The sequence below is a fragment of the Panulirus ornatus genome, chromosome 20, assembly GCF_036320965.1.
Source record: "Panulirus ornatus isolate Po-2019 chromosome 20, ASM3632096v1, whole genome shotgun sequence".
Taxonomy (NCBI): domain Eukaryota; kingdom Metazoa; phylum Arthropoda; class Malacostraca; order Decapoda; family Palinuridae; genus Panulirus; species Panulirus ornatus.
Window position 1 is genome coordinate 51672812 of NC_092243.1, and position 17278 is coordinate 51690089.

General features: G+C 43.5%; 1 protein-coding gene across 1 annotated transcript in view; it reads right to left on the reverse strand.

The window, feature by feature from the left end:
• The window catches only part of LOC139756006 (aldehyde dehydrogenase, dimeric NADP-preferring-like), a 370518-nt gene extending 354858 nt beyond the window's left edge, over positions 1-15660 (reverse strand). The window contains exon 1 of the mRNA XM_071674934.1: positions 15638-15660. Coding sequence (XP_071531035.1) covers positions 15638-15643 — 6 coding nt within the window. The 5' untranslated portion in view covers positions 15644-15660. The remainder of the gene's footprint in view (positions 1-15637) is intronic.
• Between the last annotated feature and the right edge of the window lie 1618 nt (positions 15661-17278).

Here is a 17278-nt window from a genome sequence, read left to right on the forward strand (position 1 = left end):
ATCAAGCGACCTCGTCAGAGATCTGACACTGTCGAAGAGTAAGGCAGAGCTGTTGGGCTTGAGGCCACAACAGCGGGATTTCCTTGATGGAAACGTGAGATTGTCTGCGTTTCATACTCGCCAGAGAGATTTCGCTTCGTTCTTCAAGATGGAAGATAACTTCGTCGCCTGCAACGATTTGGATGACGTTACGGCAGCTCCCAATATCAGCCATAACCCTGAGGAGTGGAGACCAGTCATGCACTCTTATAGTCTAAAAGCTGTTCCGCTGCATGATGGTAATATGTTGCCGTCATTCCCAGTTGGTCATGCAGTCCATAGGAAGGAATCGTATGACAATATGAAGCATCTTCTGACTGCATAAACTACAAGAAACACCAGTGCTATCTTTGTGGCGACTTGAAGGTTGTTGGCTATCTTGCTAGGACTGCAAAATTGCTACACAAGGTTTTGTTTGTTGTTGTGTGAACAGGAAAGTCGAGGAAAGACTTCCTATCACAAGAAGAGGAACCTAGGCTTTCCGACCGTCACTGGAACCAGGAATAAAGAACGAACAACATCCATTGCTGGTAGAATCCAGCAAGATTCTTCTACCATCTCTGGAAAGCTGCGCCTAATGAAGAACTTCGTTACGGCTATGGATAAAAATGGGCCAGCGTCGAGGTCCCCGGGTGGGAGGTTCCTAAAGGTTCAGCGGGGCGACAATCAAGGAGGGTATTTCCCTTTGGTCCACAGTTCCCGATCTCCTCAGAGACGAGCAGTTTGACCGCATCTGTAATGGTGACAAGAAGACAGCGTGGAATGCTTTCCGGCTGACAACTACAAGGAACTTGTGGAAAACCTGCTGTCATCTTGTCAGAAGATGGACTGTAATATGTCTTTAAAGACATCTCAGCGAAGGGAAAATGGTATCAGGGCAAACGTAGTGAGCGGGCTATTGCTGGACAGTATAACAAGAGATGCTCCAGGACCTGTACACAAGCGACAGGGGTGCAGAAGAGTCGCGCTGAGTTGAGGCAAGTCAGTGCTTGTACCCGGTGTCAACAGTATAGTGAATGTTGTATGTGTAGCGTAATACAGTACACATTTCTTGACAACCGTAGCCAATCGAGCGTTTTCGAGGTCATTTACGTGTTCAGCGTGCGACAATCCGCAAAGGGAAATACATTTCCTCTCTGGAGCATGAAATAAGTCCAAATGTGCTGATGCGATTAATGCTATTTATAAACAGCAGTAATTGGATGCTGTACATTTAGGCTCTAAAATGAGAAACACTTGATCGGTAACGCTAAAGTGTTCAACAGAGGCTGAACAACGCCAGCAGCGTCAAGTAGGAGGAGGTCGGGGATGGAAGCAAGCAGGAGCGAGAGGGAGACGACAGGGTGAGACTGTTAGTGATGGGGAGGCTATCAACAAGATGTACAACACTGTGCAGAAGGAGATAAGAGGCTAAGGTTTATCACACGAGAAGGTGAAGGGAAAATCTGTGCATCATTCTAAGATTTCAAGACATTTTGATCGGTCTACAGACTATGAGTAGTATGTCATTGGCTCAAATGAATCTTACAATAAATAAGATTTTTCTTTCCCTTAGCACAGAGGATAAGGAAGAAAATGAAAGGGATGAAATAATACGATTAACAGATTCTATTATCACTCAGCTTGATCGTTAGTACTAGCTACTGACGTGAGTTTTTCCTCATGATTGATAACCAAATCTCGTCTTGGCTACGAGGCAAGACAAGAAAGAGGCAACCTATCACCACTGCTTTGGCCGCTCGCCCACACAGGGGACACACGTCATCACAGACTCTGCCACAAGGCGGCACGAGAGCCACACGTCACCACTGCCTTAGCCAGAAGGCCACCAGGGACCACACGTCAACAGCAACATCGCCACAAGCCATTATAGTCTTGGCCACAAGGCCACATGAGGGCTATACGTCACGCATCCTTGGCCATAAGATCAAGACGTCCCCACTGGCTTGGCCACAATGTCACACAGGGACCATACGTCATCACGCTACCTCAGTTACCAGTTAACTCCCGCAGTACACGAAGTCTGTCCACCATGAGCACGATCCTGTGACTGAATTACGCCAGGTTATCTGCCACTGTTGATGGAAATGAAGGAACAAAAAAAAAAAAAAAGTTTCTCAAACTAATTACATGGACGAAAGGTCTGAATAAAGAAGCCATATCATCCATCAGTGAAGGTGACATCACTAAACGTCAGAAACTCACTTGTAAGAATGATGAGTGACATTACTCACAGTCAGCCGCGTGGGGAAGCACTGGTGTCTACATTTACTGAAGGTTTGTATACAAGACGTCAGGAGGCGTTTCCGTCTCAGGTTGGCCAATACAGCAAATAACCAGATGACCTGTTGGCAGTGGGACTCTTGTTGTCCAGGTTACTCACACACGACGCTTCTAACACCAGCGAGTCTTACATCGTTACTCATCATCACGGCTGGAAGACTGACTCATCCTCTCCAGGCAGCTGGTCCCTCACTACCGTGACTCGACTACAGCAGGATACACAGGAACTGGTTTGAACGGTAATGAGGAAGATTTAGATGATTTCGCTTCGAGGATTTTCAGATAATCCAGCAAAGACTTGGAGACCAGTCCATTATAATGTATCTCATTTGCCATCCTGCAGCCTGGGACCAGCCTGGGACGCACCACCCTTTGTTACTACCATCCACCCGTATCCAAATTCAGGTCAGTATCAGCATTACACACTGTGAAGTCTGCCTGACATATTAATGCACTGAAAGAACATCAGATCTTCATATCAAATTCTGAACAGTTATTTGCACTGTCAAGAACACTTAAAGACTTCAAGAACAATATCTTCATACTACAACATGAACTCACGTAAGTGTGATAAAAACTTAAAGGATTCATTTATCTTCTGAGACACAAAGGGTTAAATTAACTTACGCTAATATAGATACAAAAGATTACAGAGAACACAATTTACATTCGCGATATTCCTTGAGTAATATATAAATTCCAGTGCTATACGGACAGAAAATCTATGATGGCGGCAAAGGTAATTGCCAACAACTGGTTCTTGATCAAATACTGAAAAAAAAATTGCATTTCCTGTAACGCTAGATGATCGCTGCCTTACTTGCTATCTTCGCGAATCTAAAGACAAAATTACAGTTACTTGGAGCCAAGCTGAGGCATACGACCTGGTCCCCACCAGGAGGACACTCGAGGCATCTTCACCTAGAGGTGAGGAAGTCCAGATTGAATCATGTGACCACAAGATGTCTTCTGTAGGGTAAAAGACTCCTGCCTCCTGAGGCATCCATCAGTCTGATACAAAACCGTGAGCACCTCCCGTGATGGTTCAAGTTCCTCCACGTCGCAATAACAGCTGACGGAGTGGGAGATCACTGGAAACTTGTGCACCAGAGGAGGAGATGAGATGTGGTCGTGTTCGCTCGAGATGGAAACACAGTCTTCCCGGATTTTATTGTCAAGAAACCATTCCAAGCTTTAACACCGCAACCCTGGGTGACATTCAAGCTTTAATTCATTTTGGGAAGGTAAGGTCTTCTCTCCGTCTCCACACAGCTTTGAATCTCAACTGCACTGACCAATATGTTCTGAAAGATTAATCCTGACGCTTCTTATCTCTCAACTCCACCAGGACCACAGTGGGCCTTGTAGACGAGAGCCAGGTTTACCTGAGGTTGACCAGACACTAAATGGAAGGGAAGGGTGTTCGTCGACCAACACACAAGCGGACACCACACACACGCTTTACTGCCTGCCACAGCATAACCTAAGATGCTGCTGATACATTCGCAATGCGTCACATTCAACGTTCTGTATGTACAAATGTTCCTGACCTTCACGGTAGTGTACAGACGTTTCCATGTTACTACAGTGATCTAAGGCATTTATAAGTCGCATCATTATAAGATCTCAAAATACATTGAGGACAAGTACTGTAGATAATGGAATTCGGTTCGTTATTAAACCTTTATAATTCCACTGTATCGGTAAAGCTTCTCCGATAACGTTTTCCTCCTATGTGGAAGTAGCGCTACGAACCCAATTCTTCCTTCAGTGTTCTACTACTGAAGTTATAGGGACATCACGAGTCGCATGCCTTCCACATCTCCCACACACCTGTTTTGCTCAGCCTAGCCTTTATAATACAGATGTCAGTAGCATTACTCAGTCCAAGATCAAAGCAGAAATGTTAGCAATGGAGAGAAGTCAAGTCCAGCCATCATACTACGAATACCAGCAGCATAGTTCAACCTTCATGTCATACTAGATGTCAGCAACATCAATTAGTCTGACGGAATGAAAAACCCAACAGCCGAGCTGGTCCAGGTGATTAGCACCGACCACAACATGGCAACAGAGGCGGGATGTAGATAAAGCTCCCCGTTGTCTGCCTGCGAGCGAGAGGGGAAGTCATTAACGTAAAGGATATAGCAATATTACTCTGGCCAACCGGTTGTATCATTCATCGCAGCCATCAGGAATACACGGCTCGCCAACTCTCTACCTGCAGCCAGGTCAGCTACAACCTCACAGTGCCAGAGGTTCAAGAACTGGTAAGCACAAGAGATCAGCAGTGTATATCTACGTGTCTTAATGGATATACTTTACCGGAAGACGAGTTCAGCCACACCACACGCATTCCTCACACACGAGCCTCACACAAACCTTCAGACCTCATAAACTTATGTGCTGGCGTCATAAACCCCACCTGATACGTGAGCACATTAATCTCTTCAGAGGTCACACCCATAAAACCTCTGGCCGTCAGCGTCATAAACCTCCCACACGTCAGCAGCCCAAACCTCCTAGTCGTCAGCTCCATTAATTCCCTAGCCGTCATCACCATAAACTTCCTCACCATTAGCACCATAAACCTCCTAGCCTTCACACCATAAACCTCCTAGCCGTCAGCACCATAACCTCACAGCCGTCAACACCATAAACCTCCTAGCCGTCAGCACCATAAACCTCATGGCCGTCAACACCATAAACCTCATAGCCTTCAGCACCATAAACCTCATAGCCTTCAGCACCATAAACCTCATAGCCTTCAGCACCATAAACCTCCTAGCCTTCAGCACCATAAACCTCCTAGCCGTCAGCACCATAAAATTTCTAGCCGTCAGCACCATAAACCTCCTAGCCGTCACACCATAAACCTAGTCGTCAGCACCATAAACCTCCTAGCCGTCACACCATAAAACTCCTAGCCGTCAGTACCATAAACCTCCTAGCCGTCAGCACCATAAACCTAGTCGTCAGCACCATAAACCTCCTAGCAGTCACACCATAAACCTCCTAGCCGTCAGTACCATAAACCTCCTAGCCGTCAGCACCATAAACCTAGTCGTCAGCACCATAAACCTCCTAGCCGTCACACCATAAACCTCCTAGCCGTCACACCATAAACCTCCTAGCCGTCAGCACCATAAACCTCCTAGCCGTCACACCATAAACCTCCTAGCCGTCAGCACCATAAACCTCCTAGCCGTCACACCATAAACCTCCTAGCCGTCAGCACCATAAACCTCCTAGCCGTCACACCATAAACCTCCTAGCCGTCAGCACCATAAACCTCCTAGCCGTCAGGACCATAAACCTCCTAGCCGTCAGGACCATAAACCTCCTAGCCGTCAGCACCATAAACCACCTAGCCGTCACACCATAAACCTCCTAGCCGTCACACCATAAACCTCCTAGCCGTCAGGACCATAAACCTCCTAGCCGTCAGGACCATAAACCTCCTAGCCGTCAGCACCATAAACCTCCTAGCCGTCAGCACCATAAACCTCCTAGCCGTCAGCACCATATATCCCCACATCGTTGGTACCATGACTCCCCATATACTGACCACTGTATACCTACCATGATGTGTCGTCACTCACCATCATGATGTCTGCACATGTCACCCATACCAGCCGGATGCTCTGTACAAATGTGTTCCAAAGCAACGCGATTCGTCTCACACAAACGCCATCAAACTTGTCATTACCTAATCATGTAACCCCTACACTGCATACCTATCATGATACGATTTCATTTCCCTTCCTAACGTGTGTAATTTTACCCAAATGAGCCGTGAGATTCTTATGCAAGTCTTATACTTACGTCAGTGTCTTATGCAAATGCGTTTTGTACCATTCCACCGTTGTTCTTATAGGATAACCACCTTCTGGGTCCCTGAATCCACTTAGGCCCACCTGTCACCCTCTTGTCCTGATGTACTGAACCCACTGGACGCTTCATTCTTACCTCCACCTGCCCCTACTCATGTACATTCTACATACGTCATCAGTGAAGTGCTCTGACCGTACACACTTGAGAGATACAGATGTGAGATTATTCAACTGATGATGTTACACACCTGTTGTTACATCCTTGGGCGGAGTACGGTAATATACTCTATGTTAACCAAGACGGGCAAGGGCAACTGATGCCTTAATCAAGGTCATCCAATTAACACACACACACACACACACACACATATATACATCCTAGCCTGAGCCAGGTGCTCATTTTGTCGACGAACTCCTAGGGGTGGATGAACAGCTGGGTTGATTGTGGACCGACTGCCGCAGCCAGGATTGGAACCTGGTCAGGAACTCTAACCGTTACACCACCAAAGTCCATAACTATCCATGGGCCAATGTCTGTACAAGACCAGTGGAATTAACCTGGACCTTCTGAAGATTCCTGCAGCCCATGGCTGTGCTCCTTCCACTAAAACGGGTGTAGAATCCGTTGAATATATATATATATATATATATATATATATATATATATATATATATATATATATATATATATATATATATATAAATTAAAAAGATAAAAAAAAAAGAAGGGAGGATTTCCAGCCACCCGCTCCCTCCCCTTTTAGTCGCCTTCTGCGACACGCAGGGAATACGTGGGAAGTATATAAACACTGGAGGACGACTGGAAGAAGACAGTATTGTAAATGGAAATGGTGAAGAGCTTGTAGATTTATGTGCTGAAAAAGGGCTGGTGACTGGGAATACCTGATTTAAAAAGCGAGATATACATAAGTATACGTATGTAAGTAGGAGAGATGGCCAGAGAGCGTTATTGGATTACGTGTTAATTGACAGGCGTGCGAAAGAGAGACTTTTGGATGTTAATGTGCTGAGAGGTGCAACTGGAGGGATGTCTGATCATTATCTTGTGGAGGCTAAGGTGAAGATTTGTATGGGTTTTCAGAAAAGAAGAGTGAATGTTGGGGTGAAGAGGGTGGTGAGAGTAAGTGAGCTTGGGAAGGAGACTTGTGTGAGGAAGTACCAGGAGAGACTGAGTACAGAATGGAAAAAGGTGAGAACAATGGAAGTAAGGGGAGTGGGGGAGGAATGGGATGTATTTAGGGAATCAGTGATGGATTGCGCAAAAGATGCTTGTGGCATGAGAAGAGTGGGAGGTGGGTTGATTAGAAAAAATAGTGAGTGGTGGGATGAAGAAGTAAGATTATTAGTGAAAGAGAAGAGAGAGGCATTTGGACGATTTTTGCAGGGAAAAATGCAATTGAGTGGGAGATGTATAAAAGAAAGAGATAGGAGGTCAAGAGAAAGGTGCAAGAGGTGAAAAAGAGGGCAAATGAAAGTTGGGGTGAGAGTATCATTAAATTTTAGGGAGAATAAAAAGATGCTCTGCAAGGAGGTAAATAAAGTGCGTAAGACAAGGAAGCAAATGGAAACTTCAGTGAAGGGTGCCAATCGGGAGGTGATAAAAAGTAGTGGTGATGTGAGAAGGAGATGGAGTGAGTATTTTGAAGGTTTGTTGAATGTGTTTGATGATAGAGTGGCAGATATAGGGTGTTTTGGTCGAGGTGGTGTGCAAAGTGAGAGGGTTAGGGAAAATGATTTGGTAAACAGAGAAGAGGTAGTAAAAGCTTTGCGGAAGATGAAAGCCTGCAAGGCAGCAGGTTTGGAGGGTATTGCAGTGGAATCAATTAAAAAAGGGGGTGACTGTATTGTTGACTAGTTGGTAAGGTTATTTAATGTATGTATGACTCATGGTGAGGTGCCTGAGGATTGGTGGAATGCGTGCATAGTGCCATTGTATAAAGGCAAAGGGGATACGAGTGAGTGCTCAAATTACATAGGTACAAGTTTGTTGAGTATTCCTGGTAAATTATATGGGAGGGTATTGATTGAGAGGGTGAAGGCATGTACAGAGCATCAGATTGGGGAAGAGCAGTGTGGTTTCAGAAGTGGTAGAGGATGTGTGGATCAGGTGTTTGCTTAGAAGAATGTATGTGAGAATGTATGTGAGAAAAACAAATGGATTTGTATGTAGCATTTATGGATCTGGAGAAGGCATATGATAGAGTTGATAGAGATGCTCTGTGGAAGGTATTAAGAATATATGGTGTGGGAGACAAGTTCTTAGAAGCAGTGAAAAGTTTTTATCGAGGATATAAGGCATGTGTATGTGTAGGAAGAGAGGAAAGTGACTGGTTCTCAGTGAATGTAGGTTTGCGGCAGGGGTGTGTGATGTCTCCATGGTTGTTTAATTTGTTTATGGATGGGATTGTTAGGGAGGTGAATGCAAGAGTTTTGGAAAGAGGGGCAAGTATGAAGTCTGTTGGGGATGAGAGAGCTTGGGAAGTGAGTCAGTTGTTGTTCGCTGATGATACAGCGCTGGTGGCTGATTCATGTGAGAAACTGCAGAAGCTGGTAAGTGAGTTTGGTAAAGTATGTGAAAGAAGAAAGTTAAGAGTAAATGTGAATAAGAGCAAGGTTATTAGGTACAGTAGGGTTGAGGGTCAAGTCAATTGGGAGGTAAGTTTGAATGGAGAAAAACTGGAGGAAGTAAAGTGCTTTAGATATCTGGGAGTGGATCTGGCAGCGGATGGAACCATGGAAGCGGAAGTGAATCATAGGGTGGGGGAGGGGGCGAAAATCCTGGGAGCCTTGAAGAATGTGTGGAAGTCAAGAACAGTATCTCGGAAAGCAAAAATGGGTATGTTTGAAGGAATAGTGGTTCCAACAATGTTGTATGGTTGCGAGGCGTGGGCTATGGATAGAGTTGTGCGCAGGAGGGTGGATGTGCTGGAAATGAGATGTTTGAGGACACTGTGTGGTGTGAGGTGGTTTGATCGAGTAAGTAATGTAAGGGTAAGAGAGATGTGTGGAAATAAAAAGAGCGAGGTTGAGAGAGCAGAAGAGGGTGTTTTGAAATGGTTTGGGCACATGGAGAGAATGAGTGAGGAAAGATTGACCAAGAGGATATATGTGTCGGAGGTGGAGGGAACGAGGAGAAGTGGGAGACCAAATTGGAGGTGGAAAGATAGAGTGAAAAAGATTTTGAGTGATCGGGGCCTGAACATACAGGAGGGTGAAAGGCGGGCAAGGAATAGAGTGAATTTGATCGATGTGGTATACCGGAGTTGACGTGCTGTCAGTGGATTGAATCAGGGCATGTGAAGCATCTGGGGTAAACCATGGAAAGTTCTGTGGCGTCTGGATGTGGAAAGGGAGCTGTGGTTTCGGGCATTATTGCGTGACAGCTGGAGACTGAGTGTGAACGAATGGGGCCTTTGTTGTTTTTTCCTAGTGCTACCTCGCACACATGAGGGGGGAGGGGGATGATATTCCATGTGTGGCGAGGAGGCGATGGGAATGAATAGGGGCAGGCAGTGTGAATTGTGTGCATGGGTATATATGTATGTGTCTGTGTGTGTATATATATGTGTACATTGAGATGTATAGGTATGTTTATATGCGTGTGTGGGCGTGTGTGTGTGTACATTGTGTATGGGGGTGGGTTGTGCCATTTCTTTCGTCTGTTTCCTTGCGCTACCTCGCAAACGCGGGAGACAGCGACAAAGCAAAATAAATAAAAATAATATATATATATATATATATATATATATATATATATATATATATATATATATATATATATATATATATATATTCTATTTTTTACAGGACTCCCAGTGATAGAGCCTCCTCAAACATTTTTCACTCGCGCTTTAACCTCGAACAGGTGGAATCCATTAACACACACAATATATATATATATATATATTTCCTTTCATACTATTCGCCATTTCCCGCGTCAGCGAGGTAGCGTTATGAACAAACGACTGGGCCTTTGAGGGAATATCCTCACCTGGCACCCTTTCTCTGTTCCTTTTTTGGAAAATTAAAAAAAAAGAATGGAGGATGTCCAGCCACCCGCTCCCTCCCCTTTTAGTCGCCTTCTGCGACACGCAGGGAATACGTGGGAAGTATATAAACACTGGAGGACGACTGGAAGAAGACAACTGCAGGCATGGCTCAAGGCAGAGAGCATACGTAAATCTAACAAGTTTTATGACGGTAGAGAAAGTTCAAAAGTCCCCACCCCCAGTGTTAACCTCCACTAACAGATCCTGGCTGCTTCATCTCACCAGCCCTACACTGCAAGTGATGCAGATCGAGTGAAGGATGAGGGAGCAGAATTGAGGGATGTGGAGGAACGCGGTGTTAAGTCGTCAGCGTTTGAGTGAATTTGGTTATTCAAAAAAGAAAATGTGCTTAAATGGATGAAAAGTGAGGGAAACAGGATAGAACCTGGAGGGACACCGCTGTTGATGGAGAAAAGAGGGAAGGCTGATCTATCAATAACCACAGAGATAGATCAGCCGGAGAGGAAGCTAGCTCGGCTCGAACATATCAGAGCCTTATAGCAGAAGTTTAGAAGGAAGTTCCAAAATTTGTTGAATCAGGGGAGGAGTAGGCGAAACAGATGAAAGCAGAGGGAGTTAGGAGACAGACCTCAAGCCAGATAACATCAAAGTTTGGGGACTCAAGGTCCTTGAGGCGTGCCACAGACGTGTTGATGTTGGAATAAGCGCAGACACCACATTTAAACCAGAAAAGTAAGTGGAGATTATCAATGGATTTGAGGAAGGGACTAATAAGAACATCATTGTACAACTGGATCTCATACAGAAGCAAGGTATGAGGAGGGGAACGAGACAGGTGGTATTCCATAAGAAAGAGCTTACGAGGAAGACCTCGTATATTGGTATAGCGTCTCCAAAAAGAGGCGGGTCTGTTGGATGAGGTAAGGTCGTGGGAGAGGCCGGTACTACTATGGTCAGAGCCCTCCCTCTCATCACCAGCAGTCAGGCAGAAACCCAGAGATTCTTAGAAGACTAAGATGCCGGGGATGAGTGACCTCAAGTTGGTTGCACTCTGTCATTTTTGCATTTCAAAAATTATCAAGACAAAAGATGGCAAGATAACTTATCCGATAAAAATAAGCGAAATTTGAGTAAGTATATGGTGACCTTGGATACAGAACTGTATCAAAAGTGTTTTGAATATCTAGATACAATACATCAACTCTCTTACTTTTATCAAACCTATATACATGATAAAAAGCTAATCATATCGTATATAATGAAGAAACTAGAAAAAACCAGGGAGAAGCTACACAAATGAGGTGCCTGAAACTGTGTGCCTGTGCAATAATTGCACAACCAGCAACTGGGAATATGTAGTCGACCAAACGGTAATTACAATGTCATTAAAGAAATATTATGACAATATAAAGTTTGAACCTTTGAGGACCCACGCGCGTCAAGTTCCCTCCACTCATACAAACATACGTAGGTCGTCACAGTGTCATTCCTTGAGTCCAAAAATCTGTCTACGTGTGTAATGTTGTGGAGTTTGTGTTCGTGAGTGTATGTGCACGTGTATGATTCCACGTGCACGTCTTTTCATGCGCGTATGGGTCCGCGCATGTCTGTTTCTGTACACACGTCTCTCTCCGTGTGTACGGGTCCGCGTGTGTGTTTTGCCACGAGACCAAGTATTGTGTGTGTGTGTGTGTGTGTGTGTGTGTGTGTGTGTGTGTGTGTGTGTGTGTGTGTCTAGATACGGAGAGGAAGTATGACTCTCCTGGGGCGTCATATCCTAAACTATTATCGTGCAGTCTCTTGAATCATCCAATGATAATTACATTTAGTGTAACAGGACCAAAAAATCCATAGTAACCAACCCTAGCACAGGTTAAAGAAGACCAAACAAGAACAAATCAACTCCCTCAAAATAAGGAGAAAAAACATTTCTCACCCACAGCTCAATGACATATTTCTCCTTTATCCAAAGGAAGTGGGATAACCTCTCCTCGTCATCCACTAGGAGGTCTTTCTGGTGTTTATTAACTAAGGGCATATCTAACAACTTCTGTCGCTCTATCTTTCCCTCACTTTTTCATTCTGACGATGCTATAGCTGTCTCTCCCGTAGATTGGATAGCTTCAACCAACCACAACCCACCTCCCGCACAGTACTTGCAGCAACAGACATCAACAAACGATTAGATACCTGTGAATATCCTCGCACAATACATGTTTGAGACCAACTTCCGCAACAAAGAATGTAGTTGAACAACTTCACAGTTGACCTCCAAGCTAGAGGCACTCACGAAGGCTTCATCTCTAAATTCCTTTACCTTTACAATGGAGTTCCTCAAGGAACAGGACTTTCTCTAACCACCTTCAGTCATACGTACCTTCCCATCATCTGATGACCTCAATGGGAAGGACCTTTCATGTGCAGACAGCATTACAGTCATATCATAGCATCCTGAACGTATGCAAGCAACAACGAACACGCAACACTATCACATTTTTGGAACAGTTTTCGTCCACAACAGAATGTTCATATCTGAAAAGTCTCCAGTTACTCTTTTTAACCCTAGACAGGCTCGAATCCGACCTGCACCCTCCTATTCCCAATTATTTCAGGTGTCATGTTACTCACTTCCCAGATCAAAAGCAACAAACAAAATGCTCTCAGAACACTTACTGGTATTAGATTCGAGTATGAACAAGAATCACTTGATATCCTCTACAATTATGTCATCCGTACCACCCAAAACTAAGTCTCACCTGCTTGGTCATCCATCCTGTTAAACATACTCATGGAAAACAGAGATGTCAGAACAATCACTGGCTGCTTAGCAAACACAAACACCCAACGCCAACACAACAAAACAAAAATTTTCCAAATTCAATCTCACCTCGATATGCTCGGCATTCAATTCTTTGCAACAGCACTATGCCCTTTCCATCGAAACCACTCCCTAACTTCCCACCAACCGTTAACTACAAATAGAAAGCTTCCCCCTGCTTTCCACTTCTGCATATGCTCACAGATCCTGCCATTCTCCAGGAAACACGACACTGAAAAAACGTATATACACCGAAAATGTGACCCGACAAGCAATGAAGAACCACACCATGAGTGCAGTCTTAGACACTAGGCCACCAGACGTGTATCCATCTGCAACGTTACTCCCGAACATTTACAGTACGACATATACTCCTTCGTCAGAGCTCAGTAGACCTCCCATCTCTCCATGACAAACACCACTTCAACAAACTGTACGACTCCCTCTGCCCAAGATGCAAATTCTGTACTATGGACAGGGAACACTCATATATATATATATATATATATATATATATATATATATATATATATATATATATATATATATATATAAACACTGGAGGACGACTGGAAGAAGACAACTGCAAACATACCTCAAGGCAGAAAGCATACGTAAATTTAATAAGTTTTATGACGGTAGAGAAAGTTCAAAAGTCCCCCACCCCCAGTGTTAACCTCCCTCCCCCGTACAGTACACATGAAGACCCGAATGGAGGGTTAACGTGGTAACGTTTCTACACCACGTCCCTCCCAGGGCTCAGACGTGAGGCCAGATAGATCACTTGATTGCACCGTTTCAACAAGGAACTCAGAACTGTCGTCACCTGAATACTAATGATCCGGGTGTTGAAGTCTCGAGTTTCCACGTCTCAGTATAACCCACACTTACGTCTGGACACGACCGCTGAGGAGAAGCTTCATTTCATGTGTTGAGTGTGATCAAAGGTTCGCGCTCTCTTCCAAACTTACTTCCATTAGTATCAATGGACTTGGATATGATGAACAGGAAAGATTCGACTTTATTCTCGATGTTTCATTGATATTAGACTGATCGATATAAAAATTGAGTAAAACAGAAAATCTATTGAACGCACGTCTGTTTGAGGGAAATTAAATTTCTAATGTAATAACAGAAAATTTGTAAACGAATGACAAGACATTATATCATCAAATATATCTAATATTACGTAATTTTGCAACGTACTTAAAATCATAAGAAGGTGAACATATAACCCTCTTGTTATAATTCAATACACATCAAGCAAGTGCATGTGTCTGAACACACAGATGTACACAAGTGACTGTTCTTGAAATATGTAAAGTGGACAACACATTATTCCTTGCATGTTCAAAAAAGCGTAAAAATTGTGTTCTCTTAACACTCATCTAACTTTACGTGCACAAAAAATATCTATATGAATCTTAGTAAGCTTTAATGTACTGTCATATTTGTACACGTCATTATAATCATGATCACAAACAGTTGTAAATATCATGATTAATATTAGTTACTTAATCATCATAACATAATATGAGGGATATCGATAATGAGTAATACCCATATGAGTAATATGAGGGATATCGATAATGAGTAATACCCATATGAGTAATATGAGGGATATCGATAATGAGTAATACCCATATGAGTAATATGAGCATCAGCCTGGGGAAATATCATAACCAAAATTACGTTTGCTTGTTAAAGTCAAATTAGAAATTTAATTATGAAGTGAAGGAATGACTTCCACTCTGTACATAATGCACCAACATATATTTACTGATCCAACACCATTTTCTATCATATTTAGTAGCAGTGTTTCACGATGCAAGTGACTTCTAATGGTTAAACTTCTACCCTTGCAAGTAACTTTCCCTTGAGTTTAAATTCGTTCAGTTCACTGTATTACTGGTAGAAGATTGTAGAAGGTATATGACTTATGGGTGTAGATGTCTTCGTAGGTGCGTATCAGGTTCGGGTTATGGGTATATGGTATGGGGTTATGGGTATAGGGTATGGGGTAATGGGTATAGGGTACTAGATATATGGTATGGGTTAACGAGTATAGGGTACTAGATATATGGTATGGGTTAACGTGTATAGGGTATGGGGTAATGGGTATTAGATAATAGATATATGGTATGGGGTAATGGGCATAGGGTAATAGATATATGGTATGGGGTAATTTATATATGGTATGGGGTAATGGGTATAGCGTATGGGGTAGTGAGTAATGGGGTAAGTGGTCCTTAGGATGAGGATGTGATAAATGGTAAGGTTAAATGGTAGATTCCTTTTCATAAGGAGACGTAAGTCTTTATCTACATGGCCTAGTGCGTCATGTTAGATCTATGCACATACTTCGCAGGGAACAGGACATCAACTTTTCGATCATCAACTGAAAATAATGTGAAGCTTTTCCTCCTAGTAACCTCTCCTTAACACGAACCAAAATAATACCAATGTGGGACCTGCAATATCTGAAATGATGACCTTGAAAGTGGCCCCAAACCCCTGAGGTTTACCGTATGATCCCTTAAAGATTAATCACTAAAAAAATCGTTCGTTATATGACCTAAAACTAGATGGGACCCGACCAACAGACATGTTGATAAATAGATCTGGGTACTTACCACCATCCACGGCTAGGCAGGTCTACCACGTAACGCTGTGGCAGACATCAGTCACCAGTGACGAGTCTTGCGGGAGCTGTAATCACTTAATCTGTAATCACTTTTATAAGTGTTCCAAGTAATCATATTCTATTTAAGTATCGTATGTATTTCTGAAAGTTATATTACATTAAAGCCAATCACTGTTCCGATATTGCAACACTTTCACAGTATTGTTCACCATATAATATATTGCAACCGTTTCATCATACATTGTTCACCAAACACAATATACTGCAATAGTTTCATTTTCTTTTGTGTGTGTCTATCAAATCTTTGTGGTCATGGAAGGTTCTGGTGTTCATTCTCTCTTTAAATGCCTTTTTCCACCGTTTCAATCATCACTCACTGATTGGTAGACGAGAACATACAAGAAGAACTGAGAAGCGGTTGTGCCCTTGCTTGTGCAACCATCTTTTCCAAGTCACAAATCACTCAAAAAAAACCCACACACGAGTGAATGTTACACTGAGTGTCTGTTTTACCGCTTCCTGACCCAGTCACAGACGTTAACAAACCCAATCTAGTCTTCAAGTTCCAATACAAGTCTATACTTACAATATATGCAAAGTAACCGAATATTTCTGGTCCTTGTTACACTTTCACTGCGATATGCGGCGAAACACTCACTTGATGCACTAAATTGTGTATTTCCGTATGAGACTCATATATCTCGAGCTAGGTCTACTACGTATAATGTATGCACTCCGCGTCTTACGTCCAGGTACGTTACGGGTCACGGCAGAACTGAGGAAGTGGACCTGCAACTGTGTTGTGCGCGGGAACGGGTAGCCGTTGGGTCATGGAACTGGTAGTTTGGCTGGGCATTTACACACGAATGACACACTTACGCCCGGTGTTTCAATCTTCTGTTATCATCAACACAACAGTTTTTCAAACTTAGACTAAATGATGATTATTTTTTTTTCCGAGTAATTACAATAGGCTGTTAGTCAAGCGTATATCAGAAAACCAGCAAACGAGTGGGCGGGGCATAGCAGCCGGAGTACAGAGACGCTGCGCAGCCTACATTGGTGACGTCATGCGTACGTTGGAGTATTGCGCCATACCTTCACCTTGGGTCCACCAAGATATCTGAAAAGCAGAGAGACGAGTGCTTCAATTCCTTCGTTATTATGATGATAGTAATCTAAGGTCATTACAGTTTCCCTTCATAACGGATAAATCTTGACGTTGGGTCCCGCTGAGGTCACGCCTACGTTGGTGACGTCATGCGTGCGCAACAGTATTGCACCATACCTTCACGTTAGGTCCAACTGAGGTCATGCTGTTAATGCTGCGTGGCTCCTGACGTGACAACATGACGTAACATAAAGAAATGTGGGAGAAACAGAGTGAGGTAAACACGGCCTACGAGGAGGCTTCTTACCCCCAGAACAACATGGGACCCAAAACCTCTCCTTCACCCACCACTGCAGCCACCATGATGATCACAACCTGTCATCTCATCACCTCATGTTGTAGGGGATTACAACCTGTCATCTCATCACCTGATGTTGTAGGGGATCACAACCTGTCATCCCATCACCTCATGTTGTGACGACGTTCGAGAAATATTCCAACGTGGGATTTGCCCATTAC